At 42.9% G+C, this 22535-nt stretch overlaps 1 protein-coding gene across 3 annotated transcripts in view; it reads right to left on the bottom strand.

The window, feature by feature from the left end:
- The window catches only part of MUSK (muscle associated receptor tyrosine kinase), a 55839-nt gene that overhangs the window by 3897 nt on the left and 29407 nt on the right, over positions 1–22535 (bottom strand). Inside the window, exons 9-15 of one of the 3 annotated variants that reach the window (XM_071580540.1) lie at positions 19648–19914; positions 14849–15024; positions 14411–14434; positions 10667–10755; positions 10219–10378; positions 8792–8981; positions 8260–8451 (exon numbers count right to left, since the gene is read on the bottom strand). In XM_071580540.1, the coding sequence (XP_071436641.1) occupies positions 8260–8451; positions 8792–8981; positions 10219–10378; positions 10667–10755; positions 14411–14434; positions 14849–15024; positions 19648–19914 (1098 nt within the window). The remainder of the gene's footprint in view (positions 1–8259; positions 8452–8791; positions 8982–10218; positions 10379–10666; positions 10756–14410; positions 14435–14848; positions 15025–19647; positions 19915–22535) is intronic. The other 2 variants (XM_071580541.1, XM_071580542.1) reach the window with 2 other exon arrangements.

Here is a 22535-nt window from a genome sequence, read left to right as displayed (position 1 = left end):
TGTTAATTAATATCCATTAACATCCATACACTGTTTTTCAGTGATGTTTGAGATATCAGCTCAAAGAAACACACTTTGTAGATGGAGAGAAAATGAGGAGACTTCTGTCAAGAAACTCTGACCTTAGAAACAGCTTTGTCTCTTGCAGGAACAAAAAGCTGTGCCTTTGCAGTGGGGGTCTACTAGCCTGTTAGCAAAGGCTTAACATCCAGGCTTTTAGGCAATCCTGGCCTTCAGTCTTAGCCTGGACCAGCTCTGGGAGAAAACTTGCATGCTGGTCTGCATTGAACTACATTAAGCTGGTGCTCTGGTGTCTTGTGGGGAGCAGTGTGGTCCTCCTAGGGGCAGAGTCCAGGCCCCAGCTGGAATATACCTGAGCCAAGTCTTGAATTTTGTTTTAAGCATGGTTACTTCCTCATCCTTTCCAGTGTGAAGCTGTTCCTGGTGAAGACAGCAGCCTTTCAGGAGAAGCTGGTAAGTGATAGCCAGACACTTCCTGTCCTAACATGTTGCTTGACCCAAGAGTGAGTAAACACTGAATCAGGACTCACAGCAAGCCAACTGGCAAAGGCACTGCGGCACTGTGTGCAGAGCTGTGTTTACAGGATAGGGAGAAACATGAGAGCAGGAGGAGTATTGCTAAACTTAGCTCAAGATGCCCATTTAACACATGTAGGAAAGTACATTTTATTCATTCAAGATGGAGAGGCAACAATCTGAGTTGATTTAGTTTCAGTAACCTGCAGGGATACACATCTTGTGCTACTGGATCAGCAGTCTGCACTGATCTCCAGCAGTGCACAGAAATGCCAGTGGCCTATTATAAGGAATTATAATAGTTACAAGGAATTATAAGGCCATGGAGGAACTTTTGACAGGGTTATTACTAAAAATAAGGAAGTTCCTCAGAAACGATATCTGTGGCTCCTTTCTTGAGCCACAGAAAGCAGACATTTCTCAGGGTGTGGTACTCTCTACTTGGCAAACACTGGCTAAGATGTGATGCTTTATTTTTCCCCATCTCTTTTACTCTCAGTTTCCTCTATCAATAACAAAAAGCTTTAATTAAAAGAAATTGCAGCACTGAGGTGAATGAAATCCACATAAAAGATCTCTACACTACTTTAGCATTTGCTTAACCCAGCACTTCAGCAACATTTGAATGTCCTTTGAGAGGTCCTGTTTGATGTCCATGAGAGTCATTTACAGCTCAGAAAGATCTGAGTAGCATTTATATTGCATTAAAGCTTCTAGTGCAGGTCCAAAGTGGCACTTGACAGTAAGACCGTCTGTCCTGCTTGCTCACCACAGCTGCTGCATAAACTGGAAGATGATGCACCATAGGGCACCCTGAGCACTGTGCTGAGACAAGAGCTGCCTTGCTGGCACACTGCCCCCAAGCACAGCTGTTGTGCAGTTTCTACAGTTTTGCTCCTGTTTCAAGCTCAGATGCATTCGGCCATTCAGGCAACAATCAATCACAGGCTAAGCATCTGTGACTTTCCCACTGTGTGCCCCTTGAACGTTGTTATTTTTAGCTCTTTCTGTATTAAACAAAAGTATGCCTGCATGTCTTCCATTAGAAATAACTTATCCCTTCATTAGAAAAATAAATCCATCACAGCTATTGAAACTTTTTCCCAGCTGTAACATATTTAACCTGTGCATAGCTCATTTCCTAGCAGATATGCTAACAGCATAACTATAAACATTAAAAATATCTGTATTATGACTCCTTTATGCAAGGAGAGTCCTTTACCTTTGAAGTCAATGGAAGCAGTTTCACCAGAAAAATTTTGGCCCATGGTGGAACTCTGACACATCCTTGGGGTTTTTTTTGAGGTCATCATACACTATTCCAGATACAGGTACAAAATCAGCCACATCCACTATTATTTAACTGTAAAGAACTGTCATGAGTAAGCATGGAACTAGGTAGTCTGTAGACTTCCTCTCAGGAATTTGGGAATGAGACTTTCTGAAGAACCCAGTATAAAGATTGTCCAGCAGAAATTATGGATTCTGTCAAGACTGACAAGACATCTTCCATCCACCTCAGTGTAGGAAGGACTGGGTTCATCTTTGGGTTTATTTGGGAGATATCTTTGTAAGGAGGACCTCCATGTACAGCAAGGACAGTGGAACATGTTGGAACAAGGTATCCAGTGCTCAAGGCAATTAGACATACTGGAGATAATTTTTTCAGAGGATGAGAGATTCCTTAAAAGTCCACATGGTGTAAAGTGCACATCCCAGATGTGGTTAGAATTGCACAGCTTGGGTCAGAAATGTATTCCCACTACCAGCAATGTTGCAGGTGGAGAGAGGGAGAGGACAAGGTGGGAGCACTGGTTAGCAAACTCAGGATTTATGAAGACACTGTTATTGCCCCATTACAAACCCGTGTCTCATCTGTGGAAATAAAACTGGACAGACTGGAAGAGAAGATTGTAGAGGGCCACCAGAAGCTAAGAGAGGAAATTAAGGAAGGAATCTTCCATATCTTACCAGGACAAACAAGAGTCTCTGCCATAAGGAGCAGACATCCCCCAGCTAAGGAGAAAGGGTACAATCCACACGGCAATCTGTGGTTTTACATCCATGAGCATGGAGAAAATACGAGGAAGTGGGATGGAAAACCCACCTCTTCCTTAGCAGCTCGGGTACGTGAATTGAAAAGAGGACCAACTACCACAAGGAATTCTTCAGGGTAAAATGCTGCTCCAGTCTCTCGTCGACAAGACTCCAGATGGTATAGGAGTGATGATGTCATGTCTGATCCTCTTGAAGGAACCTCCCAGTCATACTCACAAGGAAAGCGCAGTGAGTACCATGATCAGAATTAGGGGGGACCTGCCTCTAGCCAGGTAAAGGAGAGGGACAATCGGGTTTATTGGACTGTGTGAATTTGGTGGCCTGGCACATCATACCCACAGAGATACAAGGCTTTAGTTGACTCTGGCACACAGTGTACATTGATGCCATCAAGATATGTCGGGGCAGAATCCATCTCTATTTCTGGGGTGACAGAGGGATCCCAATAACTGACTGTACTAGAAGCTGAAGTCAGCTTGACAGGGAAGGAATGGCATAGACATCCCATTGTGACTGGTCCAGAAGCCCCATTTATCCTTGGCATAATTACCTGAGCAGTGGGTATTTCAAAGACCCAAAAGGTGTTTGTTGGGCCTTTGGCATAGCCACTGTGGAGACAGAGGAAATCAGACAGCTGAACACCTTGCCTGGCCTCTCAGAGGACCCTTCTGCTGTGGGACTGCTGAAAGTTGAAGAACAATTGGTACCGCTGGCCACAGCAACAGTGCACCGTCGGCAATACCGCACTGACCGAGACTCTGTGACCCCCATACACAAAATGATCCGTGAGTTGGAGAGCCAAGGGGTGGTCAGCAAGACTCACTCACCCTTTAATAGCCCCATATGGCCAGTGCGAAAGTCCAGTGAAGAGTGGAGGCTGACGGTGGATTACCGTGGCCTCAGTGAGGTCACACTCCCCCTGAGTGCTCCTGTGCTGGACATGCTGGAGCTTCAGTATGAGCTGGAGTCCAAGGCAGCCAAGTGATATGCCACCATTGACATTGCCAATGCTTTTTTCTCCATTCCGTTGGCAGCAGAGTGCAGGCCACAGTTCGCTTTCACCTGGAAGAGTGTGCAGTACACCTGGAATCGACTGCCCCAGGGATGGAAACACAGTCCCACCATTTGCCATGGACTGATCCAGACTGCATTGGAAAATGCTGAGGCTCCAGAACATCTGCAGTACATCAATGACATCATTGTATGGGGAAACACAGCAGGGGAAGTTTTTGAGAAAGGAGAGAAGATAATGCAGATTCTCCTAAGAGCTGGTTTTGCAATTAAATGAAGCAAGGTAAAGGGACCTGCTCAGGAAATTCACTTCCTAGGAGTGAAGTGGCAAGACAGACATTGCCAGATTCCAATAGAGGTGATCAACAAAATAGCAGCTATGCCCCTACCGACCAACAAGAAGGAAACACAGGCTTTCCTAAGTGCCATGTACAATCAGATTGTAAGTCCTCTCTACCTTGTGACACGGAAGAAAAAATATTTCCAGTGGGGCCCTGAACAACAACAAGCCTTTGAGCAGATTAAACAGGAGATTGCCCATGCAGTAGCCCTTGGGCCAGTCAGGCCAGGCCAGGACATGAAGAACGTGTTCTACACTGCAACCAGGAAGAATGGCCCATCCTGGAACCTCTGGCAGAAAGTAGCTGGGGAGACCCAAGGACAGCTGCTGGGATTCTGGAGTCGGGGATACAAAGGATCTGAAGCATCCTATCCTCCAACTGAGAAAGAGATCCTGGGGGCTTATGAAGGAGTTTGAGCTGCCTCAGCAGTGATTGGCACTGAGGCACCACTCCTTCTAGCACCCTGACTACCAGTGCTGGGCTGGATGCTCAAACAAAAATCTCCTTCTACCCATCATGCCACAGATGCCACATGAAGTGGATTGCTCTGATCACACAGCAAACCTGGATAGGGAATCCTATTTGCCATGGGATTTTGGAAATCATCACCAACTGGCCAGAAGATGAGCATTTCAGACTATCATCTGAAGAAGAGGTGCAGGTGACACGAGCTGAGGAGGCCCCACCATATAACGAGCTACCAGAAGAGGAAAAGTGATATGGTCTCTTCCCATTAGGGACAAACTGGAAGTGGAAAGCAGCTGTATGGAGTCTTACATGTCGAGTTGCAGAAGCGACTGAAGGACAAGGTGGATCAAGTCAGGTTGTAGAGCTGAAAGCCATTCAGCTGGCTTTGGATATCACTGAACGAGAGAAGTGGCTAAGACTCTACCTCTGCATTGACTCATGCATGGTGGCCAATGCTCTGTGGGATTGGCTGGAGTGATGAAGAAAGGCCAAGTGGCAGCACAAACGGAAACCCATCTGTGCAGCTGAGATGTGGCAGGACATCACTGCCTGGGTAGAGAAGCTGAGTGTGAAGGTCCGTCACGTAGATGCTCATGTACCCAAGAGCCGGGCTAATGAAGAGCATCATAACAACGAGCAGGTGGATCGAGCTGCCAGGATTAAAGTTTTGCAGGTAGATCTGGATTGGCAGCACAAGGGAGAATTGTTTCTAGCTCAATGGACCCATGATGCCTCAGGTCATGAGGGCAGAGATGCGACATACAGATGGGCTCGGGACCGAGGGGTGGATCTAACCATGGACAGTGTCTCGCAGGTTATCCATGACTGTGACATATGTGCTGCCATCAAGCAGGCCAAGAGGGTGAAGCCTCTATGGTATGGTGGACTGTGGTTGAAACACAGGTATTGGGAAGCCTGGCAAGTTGACTACATCACACTTCCCCAAACACGCCAAGGCAAGCACTATGTGCTAACCATGGTAGAGGCAACCTCTGGATGGCTGGAGACATACCCCATGCCTCACACCACTGCCCGGAATACCATCCTGGGCTTTGAAAAGCAAGTCCTGTGGTGACACGGCACCCCAGAGAGAATAGAGTCTGACAATGGCACCCACTTCAAGAACAGCCTGATAGACACCTGGGCCAGAGAGCACGGCATTGAGTGGGTCTATCATATCCCATACCATGCACCAGCTGCTGGGAAAGTTGAGCAGTGCAATGGACTGCTGAAAACTACCTTGAAGGCAGTGGGCAGGGGAATTTACAAACACTGGGAGCTGCATTTAGCTAAGACCACCTGATTGGTCAACCCCCAAGGCTTGCCCTGCCCAATCAGAACTTTTGAATACTGTAGATGGAGATAAAATCCCTGTGGTCCATATGATAGGTATGTTAGGAAAGATTGTTTGGGTTAATCCCACCTCAAACAAGCAAACCCATCCACAGGATTATGTTTGCTCAAGGACCTGGTTGCACTTGGTGGGTAATGCAAAAAGATGGGAAAACACATTGAGTACCACAAGGGGACCTAATTTTGGGTGAGAACAATCTGTAATGTTTCCTTGTGTGTGGATAGATAGATAGATAGATAGATAGATAGATAGATAGATAGATAGATATGCATGTATATACTTTTAAAAAGGTTATCAATTTTGGCATGATATAGCTGGTATAGAATAAGGAGTGAATATTATCCTGCTTCGCAGACAGGACCAGTTTATCACTGTGGGTGTGACCAAAGTTGTGTATTCTCCACCCTCTACATCATTTCTCATGAGCAGTTAACAATGGACCATTTGCAGCAGCTGGCCAGGGCACACCTGACCCCTCAGGCTGTGAACTGGGTGTTAAAGAAGCCTGTGAGATAGGAGCTGTGATAAGTCCCCTCCAGGAAGTCATTAGAACCTCCACACCCAGCCTGAGGGGTCATGTCTGCTAATGGGCCATCAACAATTCCAAAAATACTCCATGACTCACAGAGTCAGATCACCCATTGTGGAACTACCCACCCTGGGGAGGTACTGGGCGTTCCCACATGAACCACGGGTTATATAACCTTTGGGTTTGAAGACCTCTGGGACCACTTGCCAGATCCAGAGGAGGACCAGAACCTTGACAGGACTGTGACCACCACTCTCAACTGGACTGCAATGACCATCTGCACCAACAGGTTTTCCCTTCCTTTTTACTTTGGACTCAGGGGAACCACATGGCTCTCAGCACAGGGGCTAACAAACATCATTGTGTTTGTGCCTCAGGGTGCTGCGTTATACTTCTGGGTGTTGTGGGTTAAAAGCAATTTCTCTTTGTATCATTGGATTCATTGTAACATTTTTATCAAATTGTAACTCTGAATTATAATCTCTTTTGTGTTGGATTCATTTCTCCTGCTGGTTTACCTTTAAACCAGCACAGTCAATTAAAGACTTTTCACATTTGAAGAAGTGCATGATCTCACCTTCCATGAGATTTAACAAAACTGGAATCTAATCTATTACTTTAAATTTAGAACAGGTAAAAATGGCTGCAAATTCCAAAAATAAAAAGTGAACAAAGGGGACACCTCAGAAGCCTAGAAGATAAGGAGATTGTTGTGTAGGTCTCAAACAGCAATAGCCCAATAGCTGTGGAGCTAACCCACGATTGTTGTGGCTGGAGAAGGGGGCCATATGGAGGTAGGGCAGCACTTTTTGGGAACAAACATTCTTGTTCCAGCTACTGGAGATAAACACAGCACAGTACAGCACAGCTGCAGGAATGAGGTCAAGTAGAAGGGGAATCAAAAGCACTGAAGACCCCCAAAACCCCCGGACCCATTTCCAGAACAAAGAAGAAGAAGAAGAAGAAAGAAGAAAAGGAAGAGGTAAGAAGAAAGAAGGTCTAGAAGAATGGACTGTGCATGCTAACTTATTTGCATAGAAGTCAACAACTTAATCCCAGGGCAGGAAAACTTGTCTATAAAAAAGTATCCCCGGGAAAGCCTGCACACATGTGCCCTAAGACCCTAGATATCCTATTAGCTGAAATGATGCTGAAGCCAGGGATGGTGATCTCTTTTTCTTCCTATCTTTCTCTCTTCCCATCTTTAATTCATCTCTCTCTCTCTCCCTTCCTTTTCACACTACCCCTTTATTCAAAACCCACCACTGTATGTTTATATAGAAGGTCAGGGACCATAACATACCAATTTCCATGCAAGGTGTGTAATATACTATAAAAATTTGTAAGCTTTTGTGAACCCTCTGGCTTTTGCTGGTCTTTTATACCACAAGCATCTACAAATCTTAGGTGTGCCCTTTCCCTTAAGACTGGGACACCACAGACATACACACAAAAAACCCCTATTTTCCTAGCTGGGGTTCGTTTACAGGCGATTTTTTGTTTGGTTTGGCTTTGTCACTGAATCAAATTGAAAGTGGCTCAGGAATGAACTATAACATAACACATTGCCTTCTGTGGTAATTACTGGCCACTGTTGGTGTTATAATGGAGGCCACTACACACAATTTGTAAATAATGGAAAATGAAAGAATTTCACAATAGGTCATATGTCACAGACAATACTCTTGGCAAAAACAGTGTTGATAAATTTAGCTAAACTTTTACACCCCTTTTTGGTATGTGAATAGAGAGTAGAACAAGAAAGTCATATGTGACAGAAGTTTAACCAGTATCAAAAGACAGCAGAGGACAACAGAAAGAACAATTTAAGACTGAGTGTACCATTTGGTACACACATATTTGATCTTGGTTTGAGTGAAAGAATGAATAAATGAATGATTTCCAGTGTCAGTTTGTATAGGTACCTCCAGATAAAAAGGACTCCCACAGAGATCGCTTACCTGGCTTGGAAGACTCTCCCAAATGCTCCTTCCCCAATATCTCTCACATATTCAATATTGTTCCTGGGATACTCCAGGCTAAGCAATTTTGGATTGAGGAGAAGGGGCATGCGCTGATACATTGGGTTTGGGTGCAGCCGGTCCAAGAGTAGTTCTGAGGGCAGAGTGGTGAGTGCTGGTGTCTCAGACTCTCTGAAACAATAGAGTGATTTCCAGTCAGCATGTGCACAGCTTTCAACTAGGACATAACTAGCTGCTTCTTCTCCTGGGCTTACTTCTTTCAAGGTGGAAAAGGTATGTGCAACAGACCTACTGTACAAGCCTTGTAGGAAGGTTTCATGCCATGTTGCCAGTCACCAGGCAGCCACTTTCTGCTCTGGCATAGGAGTTTGCCAGAACTTGCACTGAACTGCCACAGGCAAAGAGGGGGTTGCTACTCCCTAACATGTATTTGCAGGACTTTGCTTTCAGAAACAGGCAAGCCCTCTTTCAAAGCAGTGTTTCATGTGTTGAATTAGGTTTCAAGCTTTACCTTTTTTTAGTTTTCCACTGCTTTCGATGATGACAGCAAACCAGAGTGACAACGCCAAAGATCATGACCAGAGCAAAGCTGGAGATAATTGAGATGATGACAGTCATGGAGTACGTAGGTGAAAAGGGAGGAGCAGCAGGGATATTTAGAGTCTGTTCATTTGGTTTTCTTGTTGCTAGTGACAGCAACACTGTAATGTAAACAAAATCAAAGGGTTATGCCTCTACTAGTTTATAGCGCTTTCTATAAGAGGAATTTATGGAGTCAACCTGATTTCCTGGGAATTACTGACATTACATATACAGCTGTATAACCACATGAGAGAACCATACGAGGGAAGCCAGGTTTTCAGGAAGCAAAACCTATTTATGCTTGCCAAATGTGAAAGTCTGGTATCTGGTGAAGACTAAGAAATGGATCCCATTAAGCTGGGAACACAGTTTTCTTACAGAATGTTTGCAGGAGTTAAAGATGGGAGATCACATTTGATGGTCTCAACAGTAGTCAAATACAGTTATGTCTGCAGTGGGAAAGATCAATGGTCTACACTGTGAACCACAATGTATCATGTGTCCTAAAAGGAATCTGCAAGGAGGAGTGTAAGACCAAGTAAGTACACAGTGATACTCTCCTGAAATACCCCCTTGCCTTCAACAATCTCCATCTCAGTGTCTTTATGGGGCAAATACGGAAAACTAGTTTAAAATACACTGAGCTGTATCATCAGGAGAAAAAATCACATATCTATCTGCTGAGTTTTTTCTGAGACATTTGAGAAAATGGTACTCTGTACATGCAATGATTGAGAACAGAAAGAAATTTAAACTCTTCTTTTCAAGGCCAGCTCAGAAAATGCCCCGCTCATCTATATCCATCAAATTTCTAGTCTCTGTGTAAGAAGAATTGTCTTTTTTCCAAGCATTGACATCCACAAACTGTGAATCTTGGGTAAAATACCTATCAAATATTGTTCTTTTCTTTGAACAAAAAATAACATGAACACTTAGTTTCAACATCAGAGAGAAAACATGTTTCCATGTTTTTCAGAACTTCTTTTTAGTTAAAATTGGCTTTTATATTATGGAAAAAATATCACCCAAAATAAAATAACTTTGGAAAAGGACCTAAAACCTTACCTTCAAAACCCAATAGGGCAAATCCATTTTTCAGAATACCACAGGCAATCTTATTCCATCCTTTGGCATTTATATATTGTAGGACAAGGTGCTCAATTTTACCCATCTTCATTTTCCCCTCTTTAAGGATCAAGTTATACTTTCTGGTCAAATATGTTGAATGAATCTATGAGGAGGCCCAGAACTAGCTGAATCCAGAAGGCAGAACAGATTGGTATACGCACAATGTAAACACCTTGCATGGCCCCGAAAAAAACACAGTGGCAGCTATCATAAATTGCAGATGCCTACCGTCTTCACAGGGAGATACGTTGCAGTATTCCCAGATCACAGCTGGATTCTTTGTGTAGCACCAAGGACGTTCGTTCTCTCCTCCTGGATTGCGACAGTAGTTCTCAGCATCAAACAGCTCAGGAAAAACCTGAGGAGTCCTCCTGTGGAAGTGAGGAGCCTTTGGGAGAGGAAGCAAATTGGATTAGTGTTTAAGGATAGTTTTTCCTGTTGTTATTAGTAAAATAAAAGCAAGTAAAACAAATTTAGTGAAGAAAGGCAGAGCTTTTCTTGAAACAGCCTTCAAGAATGACAGAGAATGCATCTTGCCACAGGAAGGGGAACTTGCTGATTGAAATGTGATGAGGTTGTGAAATGCCAGTGAATTCAAGAATGAAGGCAACCTGTCCCCTGCTTTGCCCTTCTACTGAGACTGGGCTGCCTGGTTCTGGAATACATTGATACACACCTGGTCACTCCACTTCTGGCAGGGAATGCCGGAGACTGTGACATTGACCCAGCCCTGGTAAAACTGGCCATTGCCACTGTAGCAAGTTCCTGTGAGAGAGCAAAACACAAACAAACATGGCGTCAAGGCATCTCAGACCATGTCCTGCAGCAAGGACTGACAAGAAGAAATTTCATGTCCTTACACAAGAGCATATGGCAATTAGCATCTGATCTGAGGCACATAATGGGACAAGACAACTGCAGGCCTGGTACTGCTTAGCCTCTTGTTTATACTTAAACGGATTTTGGGCTCAATACATAAGATCAAATCTGGTAAAACTTCCAAGAGGAAACTGGAGCTCATGCAGATTGAGGAAATAGGCCATATGCCTGTGACAGTTGAGCTGCAACAACCTCATGCACAGCACTTCCATGCAAAGGACAGGCAGAACCACACCAAACCCACGCAAGCCAAAACAAGACAGAAAGCAAATTGCAGCACTAGTTCCATGATTCACAGCCTGCACTGTAACAGGGGCACTAATAGGAATAAACCTATGTTCCTCATATAGGTAGCAGAGGGCTGAGATTCATAAAGTTCCAAGGTGGCATCCCTTCTTCTGCTTCCATACAGTGCTTGTCTGCTTTGAATATTTGGAAATAGCCTATGATTTCCAGCATGTGTGGAAACCACACACGCATGGCAACTATGATCTGAAGGAATAGTATCAGTAAAAAAACCATGTTCTTTCTAATGAAGAATGTGTAGTTTACTTTCTATATACAAGGCTTACTCCAGCTGCAGATAAATAAAGAAAAAAAACTTGAGAGGATTTTGCTATAGGAATATGCATAAATGTAGATATCACCTGTCATCATAGGAGATGTTAATCCACACTGAAATAATCTAGGAAGCAGGAGGACAGTATAGGAGTTGCAGCCTTACACATTTCAACACATAGTAGCTAAACTTTCGTAAACGAGGCTAAGCAGGGGCCTACATTCTGATTGTTGGCATGCATTAGGGTCCACTGAATTAACAAGCCAGCAAATACTGGCAAATACAATTATGTTGTCATAATTTCATTTTCTATTACATTCATAAACTTGCAGCTCAGGAAGAAAGAAGAACAAGAGGAAACCTGATGTGTTCTAAAATAATTATTTTTCTTAAAGCAAATATTTTTCAGCTTCATAAAATCTCTTTATAAATTTTGATGCAAATTTGAGACAAGGCTGTGTGTTTTAATTTATTCTTGCAAATTGTCCTGTTTCCCCTGTAGGAGGACCATAGTCAATGCACCAAGATGACTATCGGCTCCTTTCTTGTTGAAACCCTCAAGATTGCAGTTTTATTTTGTTATAGACCCTTAGCTTTATGAAGTTTCACCAGGCAGCAAGCACTACATATGAGTAGGTAGAAAAATCACAACTGAAGTGTTTGATCCAGGTAAGTGAGCTTAAGCAAAGGATCAATTTCCTGTTGCTCAAACAATAGGGATGACTGCGGACTGTGGACATCCCTCAAAAATACAAAGAAAAATAGTCTAATTGGACTTCTTTGACTTATATGTAAATACCATTTATGACTCACATCAGCAACAAGATAGCAGCCCCAACATGACATAGATCTGCAGAGGTGAAAAATCTTGTTAAACTGCCCTGATACATACTTGTGTGCCTGAGCCCAGCATTTTACATGTCTCACATTCAAAGGTAAGGAAAGCAATGCCTCATGATGGAGTTAGAAATGAACATGAAAAAGATTTCTGCACAGATCTGAAATAAATGAAATAGAGGATCAATGTGCAGTTTTCAGGGTAACAAAAACATTAAGGAAGCACCCTGAGTCCTTCATACTCTGGAAAATGAAGATGTATTCTTAGATGGTCTTGCTATAATGAGGACAAAAGGAATATTCTAAGTGGTCAATTTGGGTTTTAATGAATGATTTGATGGCAATCTAGAAGACAGTTTGGTTCATGCTCCCCAAACCTTTGTGCACACAACAGAGGCTCTAAAGTAAAAGGAAAGGGGTAATTTTACTAAACTTTTACTGGTATGCTTTCCTGGTTCATGACTGAATATTGCACATCTGTGCAATGCCATTCTGGGAAAATGCTGTGAAAGCTGAACAAAATGGTCATGCATTTCCACAGGAGACAGAGGCTATGTCCTGAACTTGCAACCTGTCTTGGGTTGAGCTGGCAAAATGCTAACTGTCTAGGACAGAGTGAAAAGGGTTCTTCCTCTCTTCAACTAGCTAAGGGAAAAAGAAGAAGGAGAGGGGAAAAAAAACCCCTTCTAAACTAGGTTTATGCTGAAACTAACTATATGTATTTATAAAGAAAAGATAAAATTAAGAGAGAACTATAATATAACATACACTTACAAAAGTTATATATAACTTTGCAGTCTTCAATTAATACAAAGTGTATCACTTTAAATCTATAAGTATTCTAAAAGACACTTAGCAAGAAACAGAAAGAGTAACAACAAAAATGTTTCTACTTCCCTGAATTCAAACAAAATGCAAGCAGAGGCAGCAGGAGTAGAAGCTAGGCCTACTCTAAGACAGAAGCTGGTCACGTCCAGCTTGTAACTCGGCCATGGCAGAAAACTGACTTACCACCTCCCACTGTTCCACACATATCTTAAGTTTGCGTGATTTGGTATGAAATACTTCCTTGGTTACCTAGTCAGGTGATAGCTGTCTCTCAATCTACATAGATTCTCTGAGCCTGCCAATTTGAGGCTTAGCTAAAACCACTACACCGACATCTAAGGGGAGGCTGAAACCATCCCATGAATGCACCACTCATTTGCTGGTACCCTTCTCTTGTGGTCCTTCCACCAGGGAGGAGATGGCTGCACCTGTTGGCTGTAGGCATTGGGCAGTGATGCTGCAGTGCCTATGGGGTGCTGAAGCCCTGTCTCCCAAGTATGTATCAGTGGACACCTAGGGTTTGGGTCCCAGGTGGAGCCAACATCTTTTCACGAAAGAATAGTCCCCAAAATTCTTCATTTTGCTCTTTTTTTTTTACTTTCTCTCTCCATGAAGAAATTGCCTACCACTGCTAGATCTGCAGATCTCACCTGCTTAGAAGCATGACAGGAGAGAGATTCTTCCTTTTTCCAATGGCACAAGTTCAGTGGCTGAGCTTGAAACTGCCATTACAAGTCAGTGGAAGTGCTGCATATGTTTCAGCCATGATGAGCAGCAGGGCAGGAGGGGTGACAGGAGTCATAGCAGCACCTCAGGAGGTGTCTGGGTCTCACCATTGGTCATGGGGAGTCACACAAGAAACAACCAGACTTCAGAGAAGATTTGAGGAGAATTCTGGGACTTTTTGGATATTAGAGTCTTGTAAGGCCAGCCTGACATTAAGTAACCCAGTGGGTAATGGCATATAAGGCCAGGATAACCTCAGGCATTATCACAAATACCAAATATGGATAAAGTAGAACTAGAAGAAATTGGTAGAAAGAAAAGGAAACAGCTGGAGGGGAAGGTGCTACCTAACACCACCACACCTCTCCCATCATCTTCAAAACGTACCAGCCCACATTCTCCCCAATCTCTGAAGAGCTGGAAATGTGTTTCCCCATGCCTTGGATGTGGAAAACCAGACATTCCCTGGTAATCACCTGAATTAAGCCAGCCAGGACCAGAGAAAAACACAAAAGTACTGTGCAAACTGCATCTTCATTGAAGAATATATGTCCACCTCTAAAAATATAGAGCCTGGAGCAATCTACTTACTGGTTATATTCTCCTTCTTAAAATCTGCAAAAAGACAAGACAAGATGTAAGGAGGGATTGTCCAGAATGTGATATAACTGGATCCTTACCTAGGAGCATGTTATAAGAAAAAGTTCTCACCCTAGCAGTGCTTAAACAGCTTGTTTCTTTGCAAAGGCACCTGAATGGCAATTTTGCTGTCATTAAGACTGTTTTTTGAGATTGTTATGATCTTCTCAACAAAGATCCAGGCTTTATTTACTTGAGGTATTTTTCCCACATCCCAAGGACAAGACAGGCAAACACCAAATGCAGCTGTTACAATTCGATGCAGAGGTGCTGACAGGATGGTACCCACCACTGGCTTTTGTTTTAGCTGTAAATTATGGATCTCATCCTTCCCCCATCCCCTGCCAAGAACACAGATCTCCAGACAACAGGCAGCATGTGCCACCTTACCAAAGAAAGGGATGCGGGTGCAGGAGCTGGGGTCCTCATGCAGGCTGGGTAACCTGTTGCATTCAGGAAGAGTGAGCAACATCAGCCCTGGCTTGTAAATCCCCTTCTGAGAGTTTTCCTCTATTGACAGCCATTCCTTAAAGCAGTAGAGATCCTTTACAGCAAGGCAATTCTCTCTACATTATTTTGCAAAAAACAGTGAAATACAGCAGTCAATGATAACGTTGATAACAATAGCTGCACTTAGCAGTGGTGTGCAGGGGTTATGCAGGCTGACAGAAATCCATTAATGTAGTGACACCTCTTTAAAGCCCGCCTGTCTAGCTCATAAACCATAAAGGAAACTATGAAATGTAGGAGCTTCTTTTAGGAAACAAACAAAGCTACATTTTTAATGAAGCAGCATTATGTTCAAAACACAACACATATCACAGCCTGTGAGACGTTCATTCCCATCTTTGCCTACAGATTTGTTGATGTCTTCTACTAATAAACATCTTAGAATCATAGAATGGCTTGGGTTGGAAGAGATCTCAAAGATCATTTAGATCCAACCCCCCTGCTATGACACCTTCCACTAGATCAGATTGCTCTAAGACCCATCCAACATGACCTTAGACACTTCCAGGGATGAGGCATCCACAACTCCTCTGGGCAACCTGTTACAGAGCCTCAACACCCTCACAATAAAGAATTTCTAGGTAATACCTAATGCAAACCTATGCTTTTTCAGTTTGAAGATGTTCCCCCTTGCCCTGTCATTATATACTCTTGTAAACAGCATCTCACATGTCTGAAGTTAGAATTTTTTGATACATTCTGAAAATCTCACCTGCATTCTCTGAATTGTAGATTAACATGTCATCTACTAAAAGTAAGACATGAGCTGCAATTCTTTATCTTCTTAAATTAGGTATTTGCCTGTATTTTTAATGTCACAGAATCACTCATTCAGTTTTCTTCTTTTCTCTACAGACAACTTTCAATCTCTTTTTTCTCTGTTAGCTGTCCGCGGCAAAAGCTTTCAAGTGCCTTGTAAAAGGGAGACATGTCTCCCACCAAATGTATTACCTCCATAACAATGTGAGACATTCTCTGACAAGAAGTGCTTTAGATGTTTAAATGGACTTTAGATGAGAAACAGTTTGTGAAAAAGGGCAAGACAAAAATATCTGCTCTAGAAAAAAAAATAGAAAGAAAATGCACCATCTCGGAAAATTTGTGAATTTGTTGAAGTCCTTCACAGAGCTACAACTTTTCCAATCATCACACCATAATGCAGAAAGACAGAAAGGTACTGCTAGGGTCTGTTTTGAAGGATTTAGCCAAATTCATCACCTGATGCAATCTCTCTAATTGTACAACAGTTTTGGCCAGAGCAGATGGCCATAACATTTGGTAATGACTATCAACACTGCAAACCCTCTAAAGCACCTGAAGGATGCAGGACATTGGAAATTCCACCAGGGCAATACCTTTTCTGCAGCAGTAATGGATGCCTTTCAAGTCTGCAAGCTGGAACCATCAAAGCTCAGCTGCTCAGTGCTTAGTTTTAGCTAGAGCTGGTTTATTCCTTCCTCACTTCCATGAAAACCAGAATGCAGATATATGGCACAATTTATTGTTTTTATGTTAAGCAACAAGTGAAACAGGAATGACCCTCTGAAGTAAAGAAATGCTTAGATAGGAAAATGAGAAAAACTTGCATTTGAAGCACTGGCTGAGACTTGGGACATCTGGATTGAGTTAGCTTTGTTCACTCATGGAGCCTGAGCATCCTTAAACAAGCCCTTTATTCAGTGTTCAATTGTAAAACAAGAAAGACCATTCCTCTGCAATACTGTCTGCTCTGGCATTAAGGGAAGGTTATCTTCACCACAACCCTACCCTGGAAGCATGGTAAGGCAGTCAGAGGGAGGGATGGTCAGTCTCCTCTAGCTGGGTTCATACCATTGTAACACTTAATGCTGAGCATTGAAAGCTTGATGAGATCATATGCAAAGATTACTTCAGATTATTATTAGAAATTTTATGTCATGTAAATGACAGATGGACAGAGAACAGTAGCGACACAAGAGAACATGTGTGCCAGTAGTGATTTTAGGGACCACAGGAGACTATATAAGAGGAGATGGGGACACATAGGCCCAAACAAAGTGAGACAGTTTCCAGCACAAGACTGTTCCCTGCAGCCTAGTCACTTCATCTCAGCCGTCCTTGAAACAGAGAGTGTTTCTTTTGCTATCACAATAGCAGCCAGTGGCAAAAGGAAGATGTAATCAAGAAATATTAAATGAGACATCATTTCCTTAAGAACTCTTATTTTAATCAATTTGCATCTTAATTTACATGAAGTGAAATTTTTCCCATATTGTTTTTTTTTCTATTTCATCTTGTTTTACCCCCAATCACTTTTATAAAACCTTTACTTAGTCTGTCAGTTGTTATTCTTCCTAACTAGCTTCCAAACCAAAATGGGCATTTAAAAAAATGGCATGGAGAGAGAAAAAGTGGTGCAGAGAACAAATAACAAGACAAAAACACAGGAAAATATTTTAAGACAAATATGTGCCTCACAGACTGAGAGACTTCTCCCATCTCTGAGACAGTTAAATTCTCATTCAAGAATTATTTTGGCTGAAAACTTGTGTAGTCTAGCCATTTCTGCAGAGAGGTATAAAGTTGTCAGTAAAAAGTAATTAAGATAATTGGAAAGTAACCAAGGCCATGCAAGATGTGTTAAAGAGCCCCCAGACCTCTATCAGTTGTTCAGAAATACTTATTAGATGTTTCTGTTATCAAAAGGAGTATTGGGCTGGGACTTTGGAGGAATTGCTTTCCAGCTGATTCTGGGAAGAAGAATTGGAAAGGATGCTGTTACAGGGCTTTTGTTACGAAGAAAACTTAATTAAAATTGGGGCTGGAGGAGGGGGCAATAATTAAAATATCCAACACTAATTCATGAACATAAAGAAAGATGATGCCAGACAAGTTCATTAACATTTAGACATGTTTGAAAATGCTGTACCTGTTAGCTCAAGCACAGATTTATGTTGATTTACATCACTCTGACTTTAGAATTGCCCCAGAATTTCAGACCTTCAGTCAATCACCATAAGTTCTGGTCCTGCAGGGCCACTTTTGTCTAGGAGTAAATGAAGTAAGGACCTGATCTAACTGAAATGTCTTGTGGAGTTCTATGCAAAATCCTTAGCTGACAAATGTGATGTGTATGAGTGGCTGAAATATAAATACTGGCACACATCTTGAAAAATGGCAGAGAATCAAGTCCTTAGGGACACAATGACAAAAAGCACAATAATTAGGTGGCAGGGAGGAGTCTGCCAGCAAAAAGCAAGTTTCAGTACTTGGCTGCATAGTTATCTGTGGGTACTCGCACATACACTTCATTTGTAGCATATATGCCACCCCTGTGTTGATGGTGGAATACTGAACATCATAGGTGCCAAATAGAAAACTGAATGTATAGTCAAGCTTCATTCCGGGATTTTCCTCTGTGCTTTTATTTTAGAGCTATTAAAGGAGGAGCAACCAGAAAGGTCCAGATTATAAAACCATTATGTTTCTATTGTCCTAAAAAGCCCCTACATAACTGGAAAAATGATTGCCAATAGACCATATCTAACCCAAGTGCAGCTGGCATTGTGATTGCCGTGTCTGCAGAGAGGACTCGTATTTTAGCTGAGACAGTAGAGCTGGCACTGCTCTTCCAATAAACCCAGATCTGAATAAAGTTTTAAAATGTGTTTCAAGGAAGACAAGAACAAAGCACTGCACTTCAGACCAGGATGTGAGCTGCCCAAATGTAAAATGGGTAATGGCTAGCCCTCTAGGGAGTGAATATACTAGGAAAAAAGAATGCTTCATCCTGATATATCTGTGTGGGACTGACCTCAGCAAGACACACCAAGCAATTATAACTCCATTATAGTTAACAAGAACAGAACCTAGACTGGCCAGAAAAGCAAGAGTTATGTGCAGAGCTTGGAAAAACCTGTTTTATTTTAGTCAAAAAACCTGGAAAAGATGTAAAATCTCACTGCAAAGAGGAAGGGAAGAAACTCGCCTCCATGGCCATGGTGGGAGAACAAGGAACAACATGGATCGCTCATGAGGTTGCATGGGAAGGAGCAGTGTCTCTGCCACTGGGATGTGTGCACAAATACCTGTCAGCAGTGGATTAGTGAGAGATGCTTTGGACTCCTCAGGGTCCCTGTCAGCCCAGTTTCAATAGACATTTCTCTGCATATGGAAGGATACAAGAGCCAGATTGGAGTTTTGGTTTAGCAAGTTCAATTACACTGACAGTGTCTCTGATATTATCATTTTTTGCTTCCTCTTTGTCATAGTGAGAAGTGCTAAATGATTGTCTTAACCAGATTTGCTGCACTCTCTTGGACTGTATTTAGCCAAAACTCCAAATAAGCATTACATTTGATAGTAATAATGAGTATATACTGACCTAGTAAGATTTAAGTGATAACAATATGTTAAATATTTAAACCAATTATGTCATTTGAATGGATACTTCTTTTTAACAGCCTCTGCTAAATGCCTGATATAATACAAAGTTCTGGGCCTCAAATTCAGTCCATTCCCTAGCAAGGAGCACAGAGACAGCTGAATCAGTCATCTCTGAGTGTACAGAGAAGAAAGAAAAGGGAAAACTTTGAAGGCCCTAACTTCACTCAATGCTGCTGCAAGCCTGGACAGTCCTCTCCCACCTATACATCCCAATGAAATGAAAGTGAAATATAAGCATTTTTTTCTTCATTTACCTGCACAATGGTTTTGGAGCTGGCCCAGCTCCCGAGGCATTGCACTCCTGGAAGATGTAGTTACACAGCAGAGACTCAGCAGCTGGTTGGCAGAATGAACTCACCATTTTCAGTTCAGTCCAGGCAGTGTGCACAAGCAGCTCTTGGGTCTCCTCTGGGTCAGCATAGGAGGAGTTGAAGAAAACAAGAGCATTCTCCGCCAAGATAGCACTACACACCTCACCTCTGTACGTGCTGCAGTAGCCTGCATCACCCTTGTACAGGTTGCTGTTGAGGACAAGAGCATGAGGACATACACAGAGTAAGCTCACAGCTATAAAAAGCTACAGGCTTACAATGCCTGGGCTCTGTTTCTGAGTAAAGTGGAATGTGTAAGCCTAACAGAGGACAGAGTAGATAGTAGGTTGTTATAACCACTAAACCAGCTAATATATTCCAAAAATGAAACTTCTGCAAAGTACCCCAGTGTGAGCCCTGGGGAGCTCCAGGGATGAAAATCTGGTCAAGTGTTGCTAACATTGTAAGTGAGCAAAACACTGAGCAATCACACGCAACCATGACCAAGAGTGGCCCCTCACCCTGGCCCTAATGAGAAAATATTTTATTTTCCCTGCATTAGATATCAGCTGTGCTGCTTCTGCAGCCCTGTCCTTACTCAGGATTTTTTTGCCATGCGATCTAATAACAGTTTAATTTAGGATAAACTCAATCAGCAAGAGCCAGGTAAATCCAAACCAACATGTGCCAATGAATTTTTTACAAGGTCAAACCAAGTTCCTGCCTGCCCCTCTTCAGATCCTTCACCCCTCTAGATCCTGCCTCACTTCCACACACAGGTGGGAGACAGAGAGGAGAAAGGCACATGCCTCTGCATTTTAATTTCTGGTTCTTCCCTGCAAGGTCCATCTCCTCCTCTCTTCACTGTATCTGCTACTTTGCAGACTCCTGCCGCAACACATGGAGATAGAACTATGCAGGACCTTTAAAAAGCGCAATAGCATCAGCTCATTTGAGGGCCATTTATTTATCTTTCCTTTGGTTTTCACATCGAGAAGGAGATCCTTCCCTTCTTCCCCATGGCCATCAAAAGGAAGTAGAAGGGCAAGGGTAAAGTACAGGTCAGCTGAAGCTGTAGCTCCCGCAGTCACTCAACAGCAGCAAGGTCTGAGAGTGAGGAGGTGCCCCCTGCCTAGGCAGCCTGCGGAATGCAGAGTCCTTGGTGTGGGAGGGAAATGTGGGACAACAAACTCCCTGTGTGTGGGGGATGGCCAAATCAGGGGAGGGAGGAGGGCGGGGTGCAGCTGTCCCCATTGCTCATTAGGTCAGTGTAACTGGGGTCAGGGAGTTCAATTCACAACATGCCAACCATTTGGAGCAGTCAACAGAGCTATTTGTATCTTTGCCTTTTATTTCTTTTCCCTGTCCAAATAATCACCCATTGTTAACTCTGTGTTTCTTGCTGTTTTTCCTTCAGAAAGCTGGAGGTTCATGGACAAGGGATTACACACTATGCTCACATATCTGCTTTGCAGATGTTTTCTTTGCAGATGACACTCCCTGGCCCTGTTTTAGCTGTTGTACTTAGGGTTCTATGTGAATTTTTTTTAATTATATTTTTTTTCTATTTTACATTGGCTAAAAAACACAGGAAAACACCGATCTCTTGAGGTATTACCAAAATGGCAGTGTTGCCATGACACCCTGCATCATCCCAAGTTTCACAGATATGCCTTTGTGTGACACAGGTGTCCCTCAGCATGCTGTACCAGTCTCATAGCCTGTGACATCACACTGGCACACAGTAAGTTTCCCAAAAGCAATGCACTGCCCCGAGGACCATGCCAGAACTGTTCTTGGCACAGAGGGGTCATGTTATTTACGTTTTCCTGATGATGCCCATTGTGCTTAATCTGAAAGTTATGTCCTTCCTGTGCCTGAGAGGTAAAAGAAGGGGCAGATGCACATGGGGCTGCTGTGCTGCTGACTTCAGTGGGTTGCAGAAGCAGCCTAAGAATAGCCACCAGTGCTAATATTGTGTTTCCTTGCTTTTCTAAAAAATGCTTGGAGGCACAGACTGAGTTGTGATGGAAAAGCAGCAACAATGTGTTTCTTACCGTGCCATGTCACAGAAAGGGAATTTTGTACAGCGAATGTTGAGAACGTCTGTGGGACAGAAAGGCTAAACATTTGATCACTGTTCCCATGCCTGTCTCACCTGCATAGAGCAGGTGTAAGGCATAAGTCTGCCATCATCATTGAGTGGTCACTTAATCACTTACAGGCTTCCTAAATCAATCTAGCAAGTCCCTGTGATGGAGGTAATGGCCTTTGCAGGGATCCTGTGTCATTAAACTGGCAAAGCCATTTACTCTGACTTTCTCAGGCCCTACTCTTTTCTCTGAGGGCCAGAAGCTCCCAGCACACCTCCTAGGCTAACCCTCTCATTTTCCTTCCAGACAGATCTGCCAGTGCAGCATGTAGAAATACAGTGAAAGAAAAATCTGGCTAAATTGTTCAGTGCTCCAAAAACTACTATGCAGAAGTGCGTTTCTCAACACATATAAATGGCTTTACCCAGCCATATCTGCTTGCAAAATATCTAAACTTCTCTTGCCATAACCTGGTCATCACCGAACCAAATACATCTACATTTACTGATTGTGTACAGGCAGGAGTTTAACTTGCAGTTAAGCTTTGCATGTTAGTTTATAAGGTCAATTGAAGGTGAGGATCTGTAACTGTGAACAGAACTTACTCCAGAATGTTCTGCTCACTACTGTATTTCAAACATCCTTACTGCTGTGTGATCCACTGTTGGCTGGGTACAAAATCATCCCTATCTACTCTGCCTCCATAGAGGAGTTCAGTGTTCCCTCAGGTGAACTTTA

The sequence above is a fragment of the Pithys albifrons genome, chromosome Z, assembly GCF_047495875.1.
Source record: "Pithys albifrons albifrons isolate INPA30051 chromosome Z, PitAlb_v1, whole genome shotgun sequence".
In the NCBI taxonomy this organism is placed as follows: Eukaryota; Metazoa; Chordata; class Aves; order Passeriformes; family Thamnophilidae; genus Pithys; species Pithys albifrons.
The sequence above is the reverse complement of the archived record's forward strand: the minus strand, read 5'-3'. Positions and strand labels throughout refer to the sequence as shown.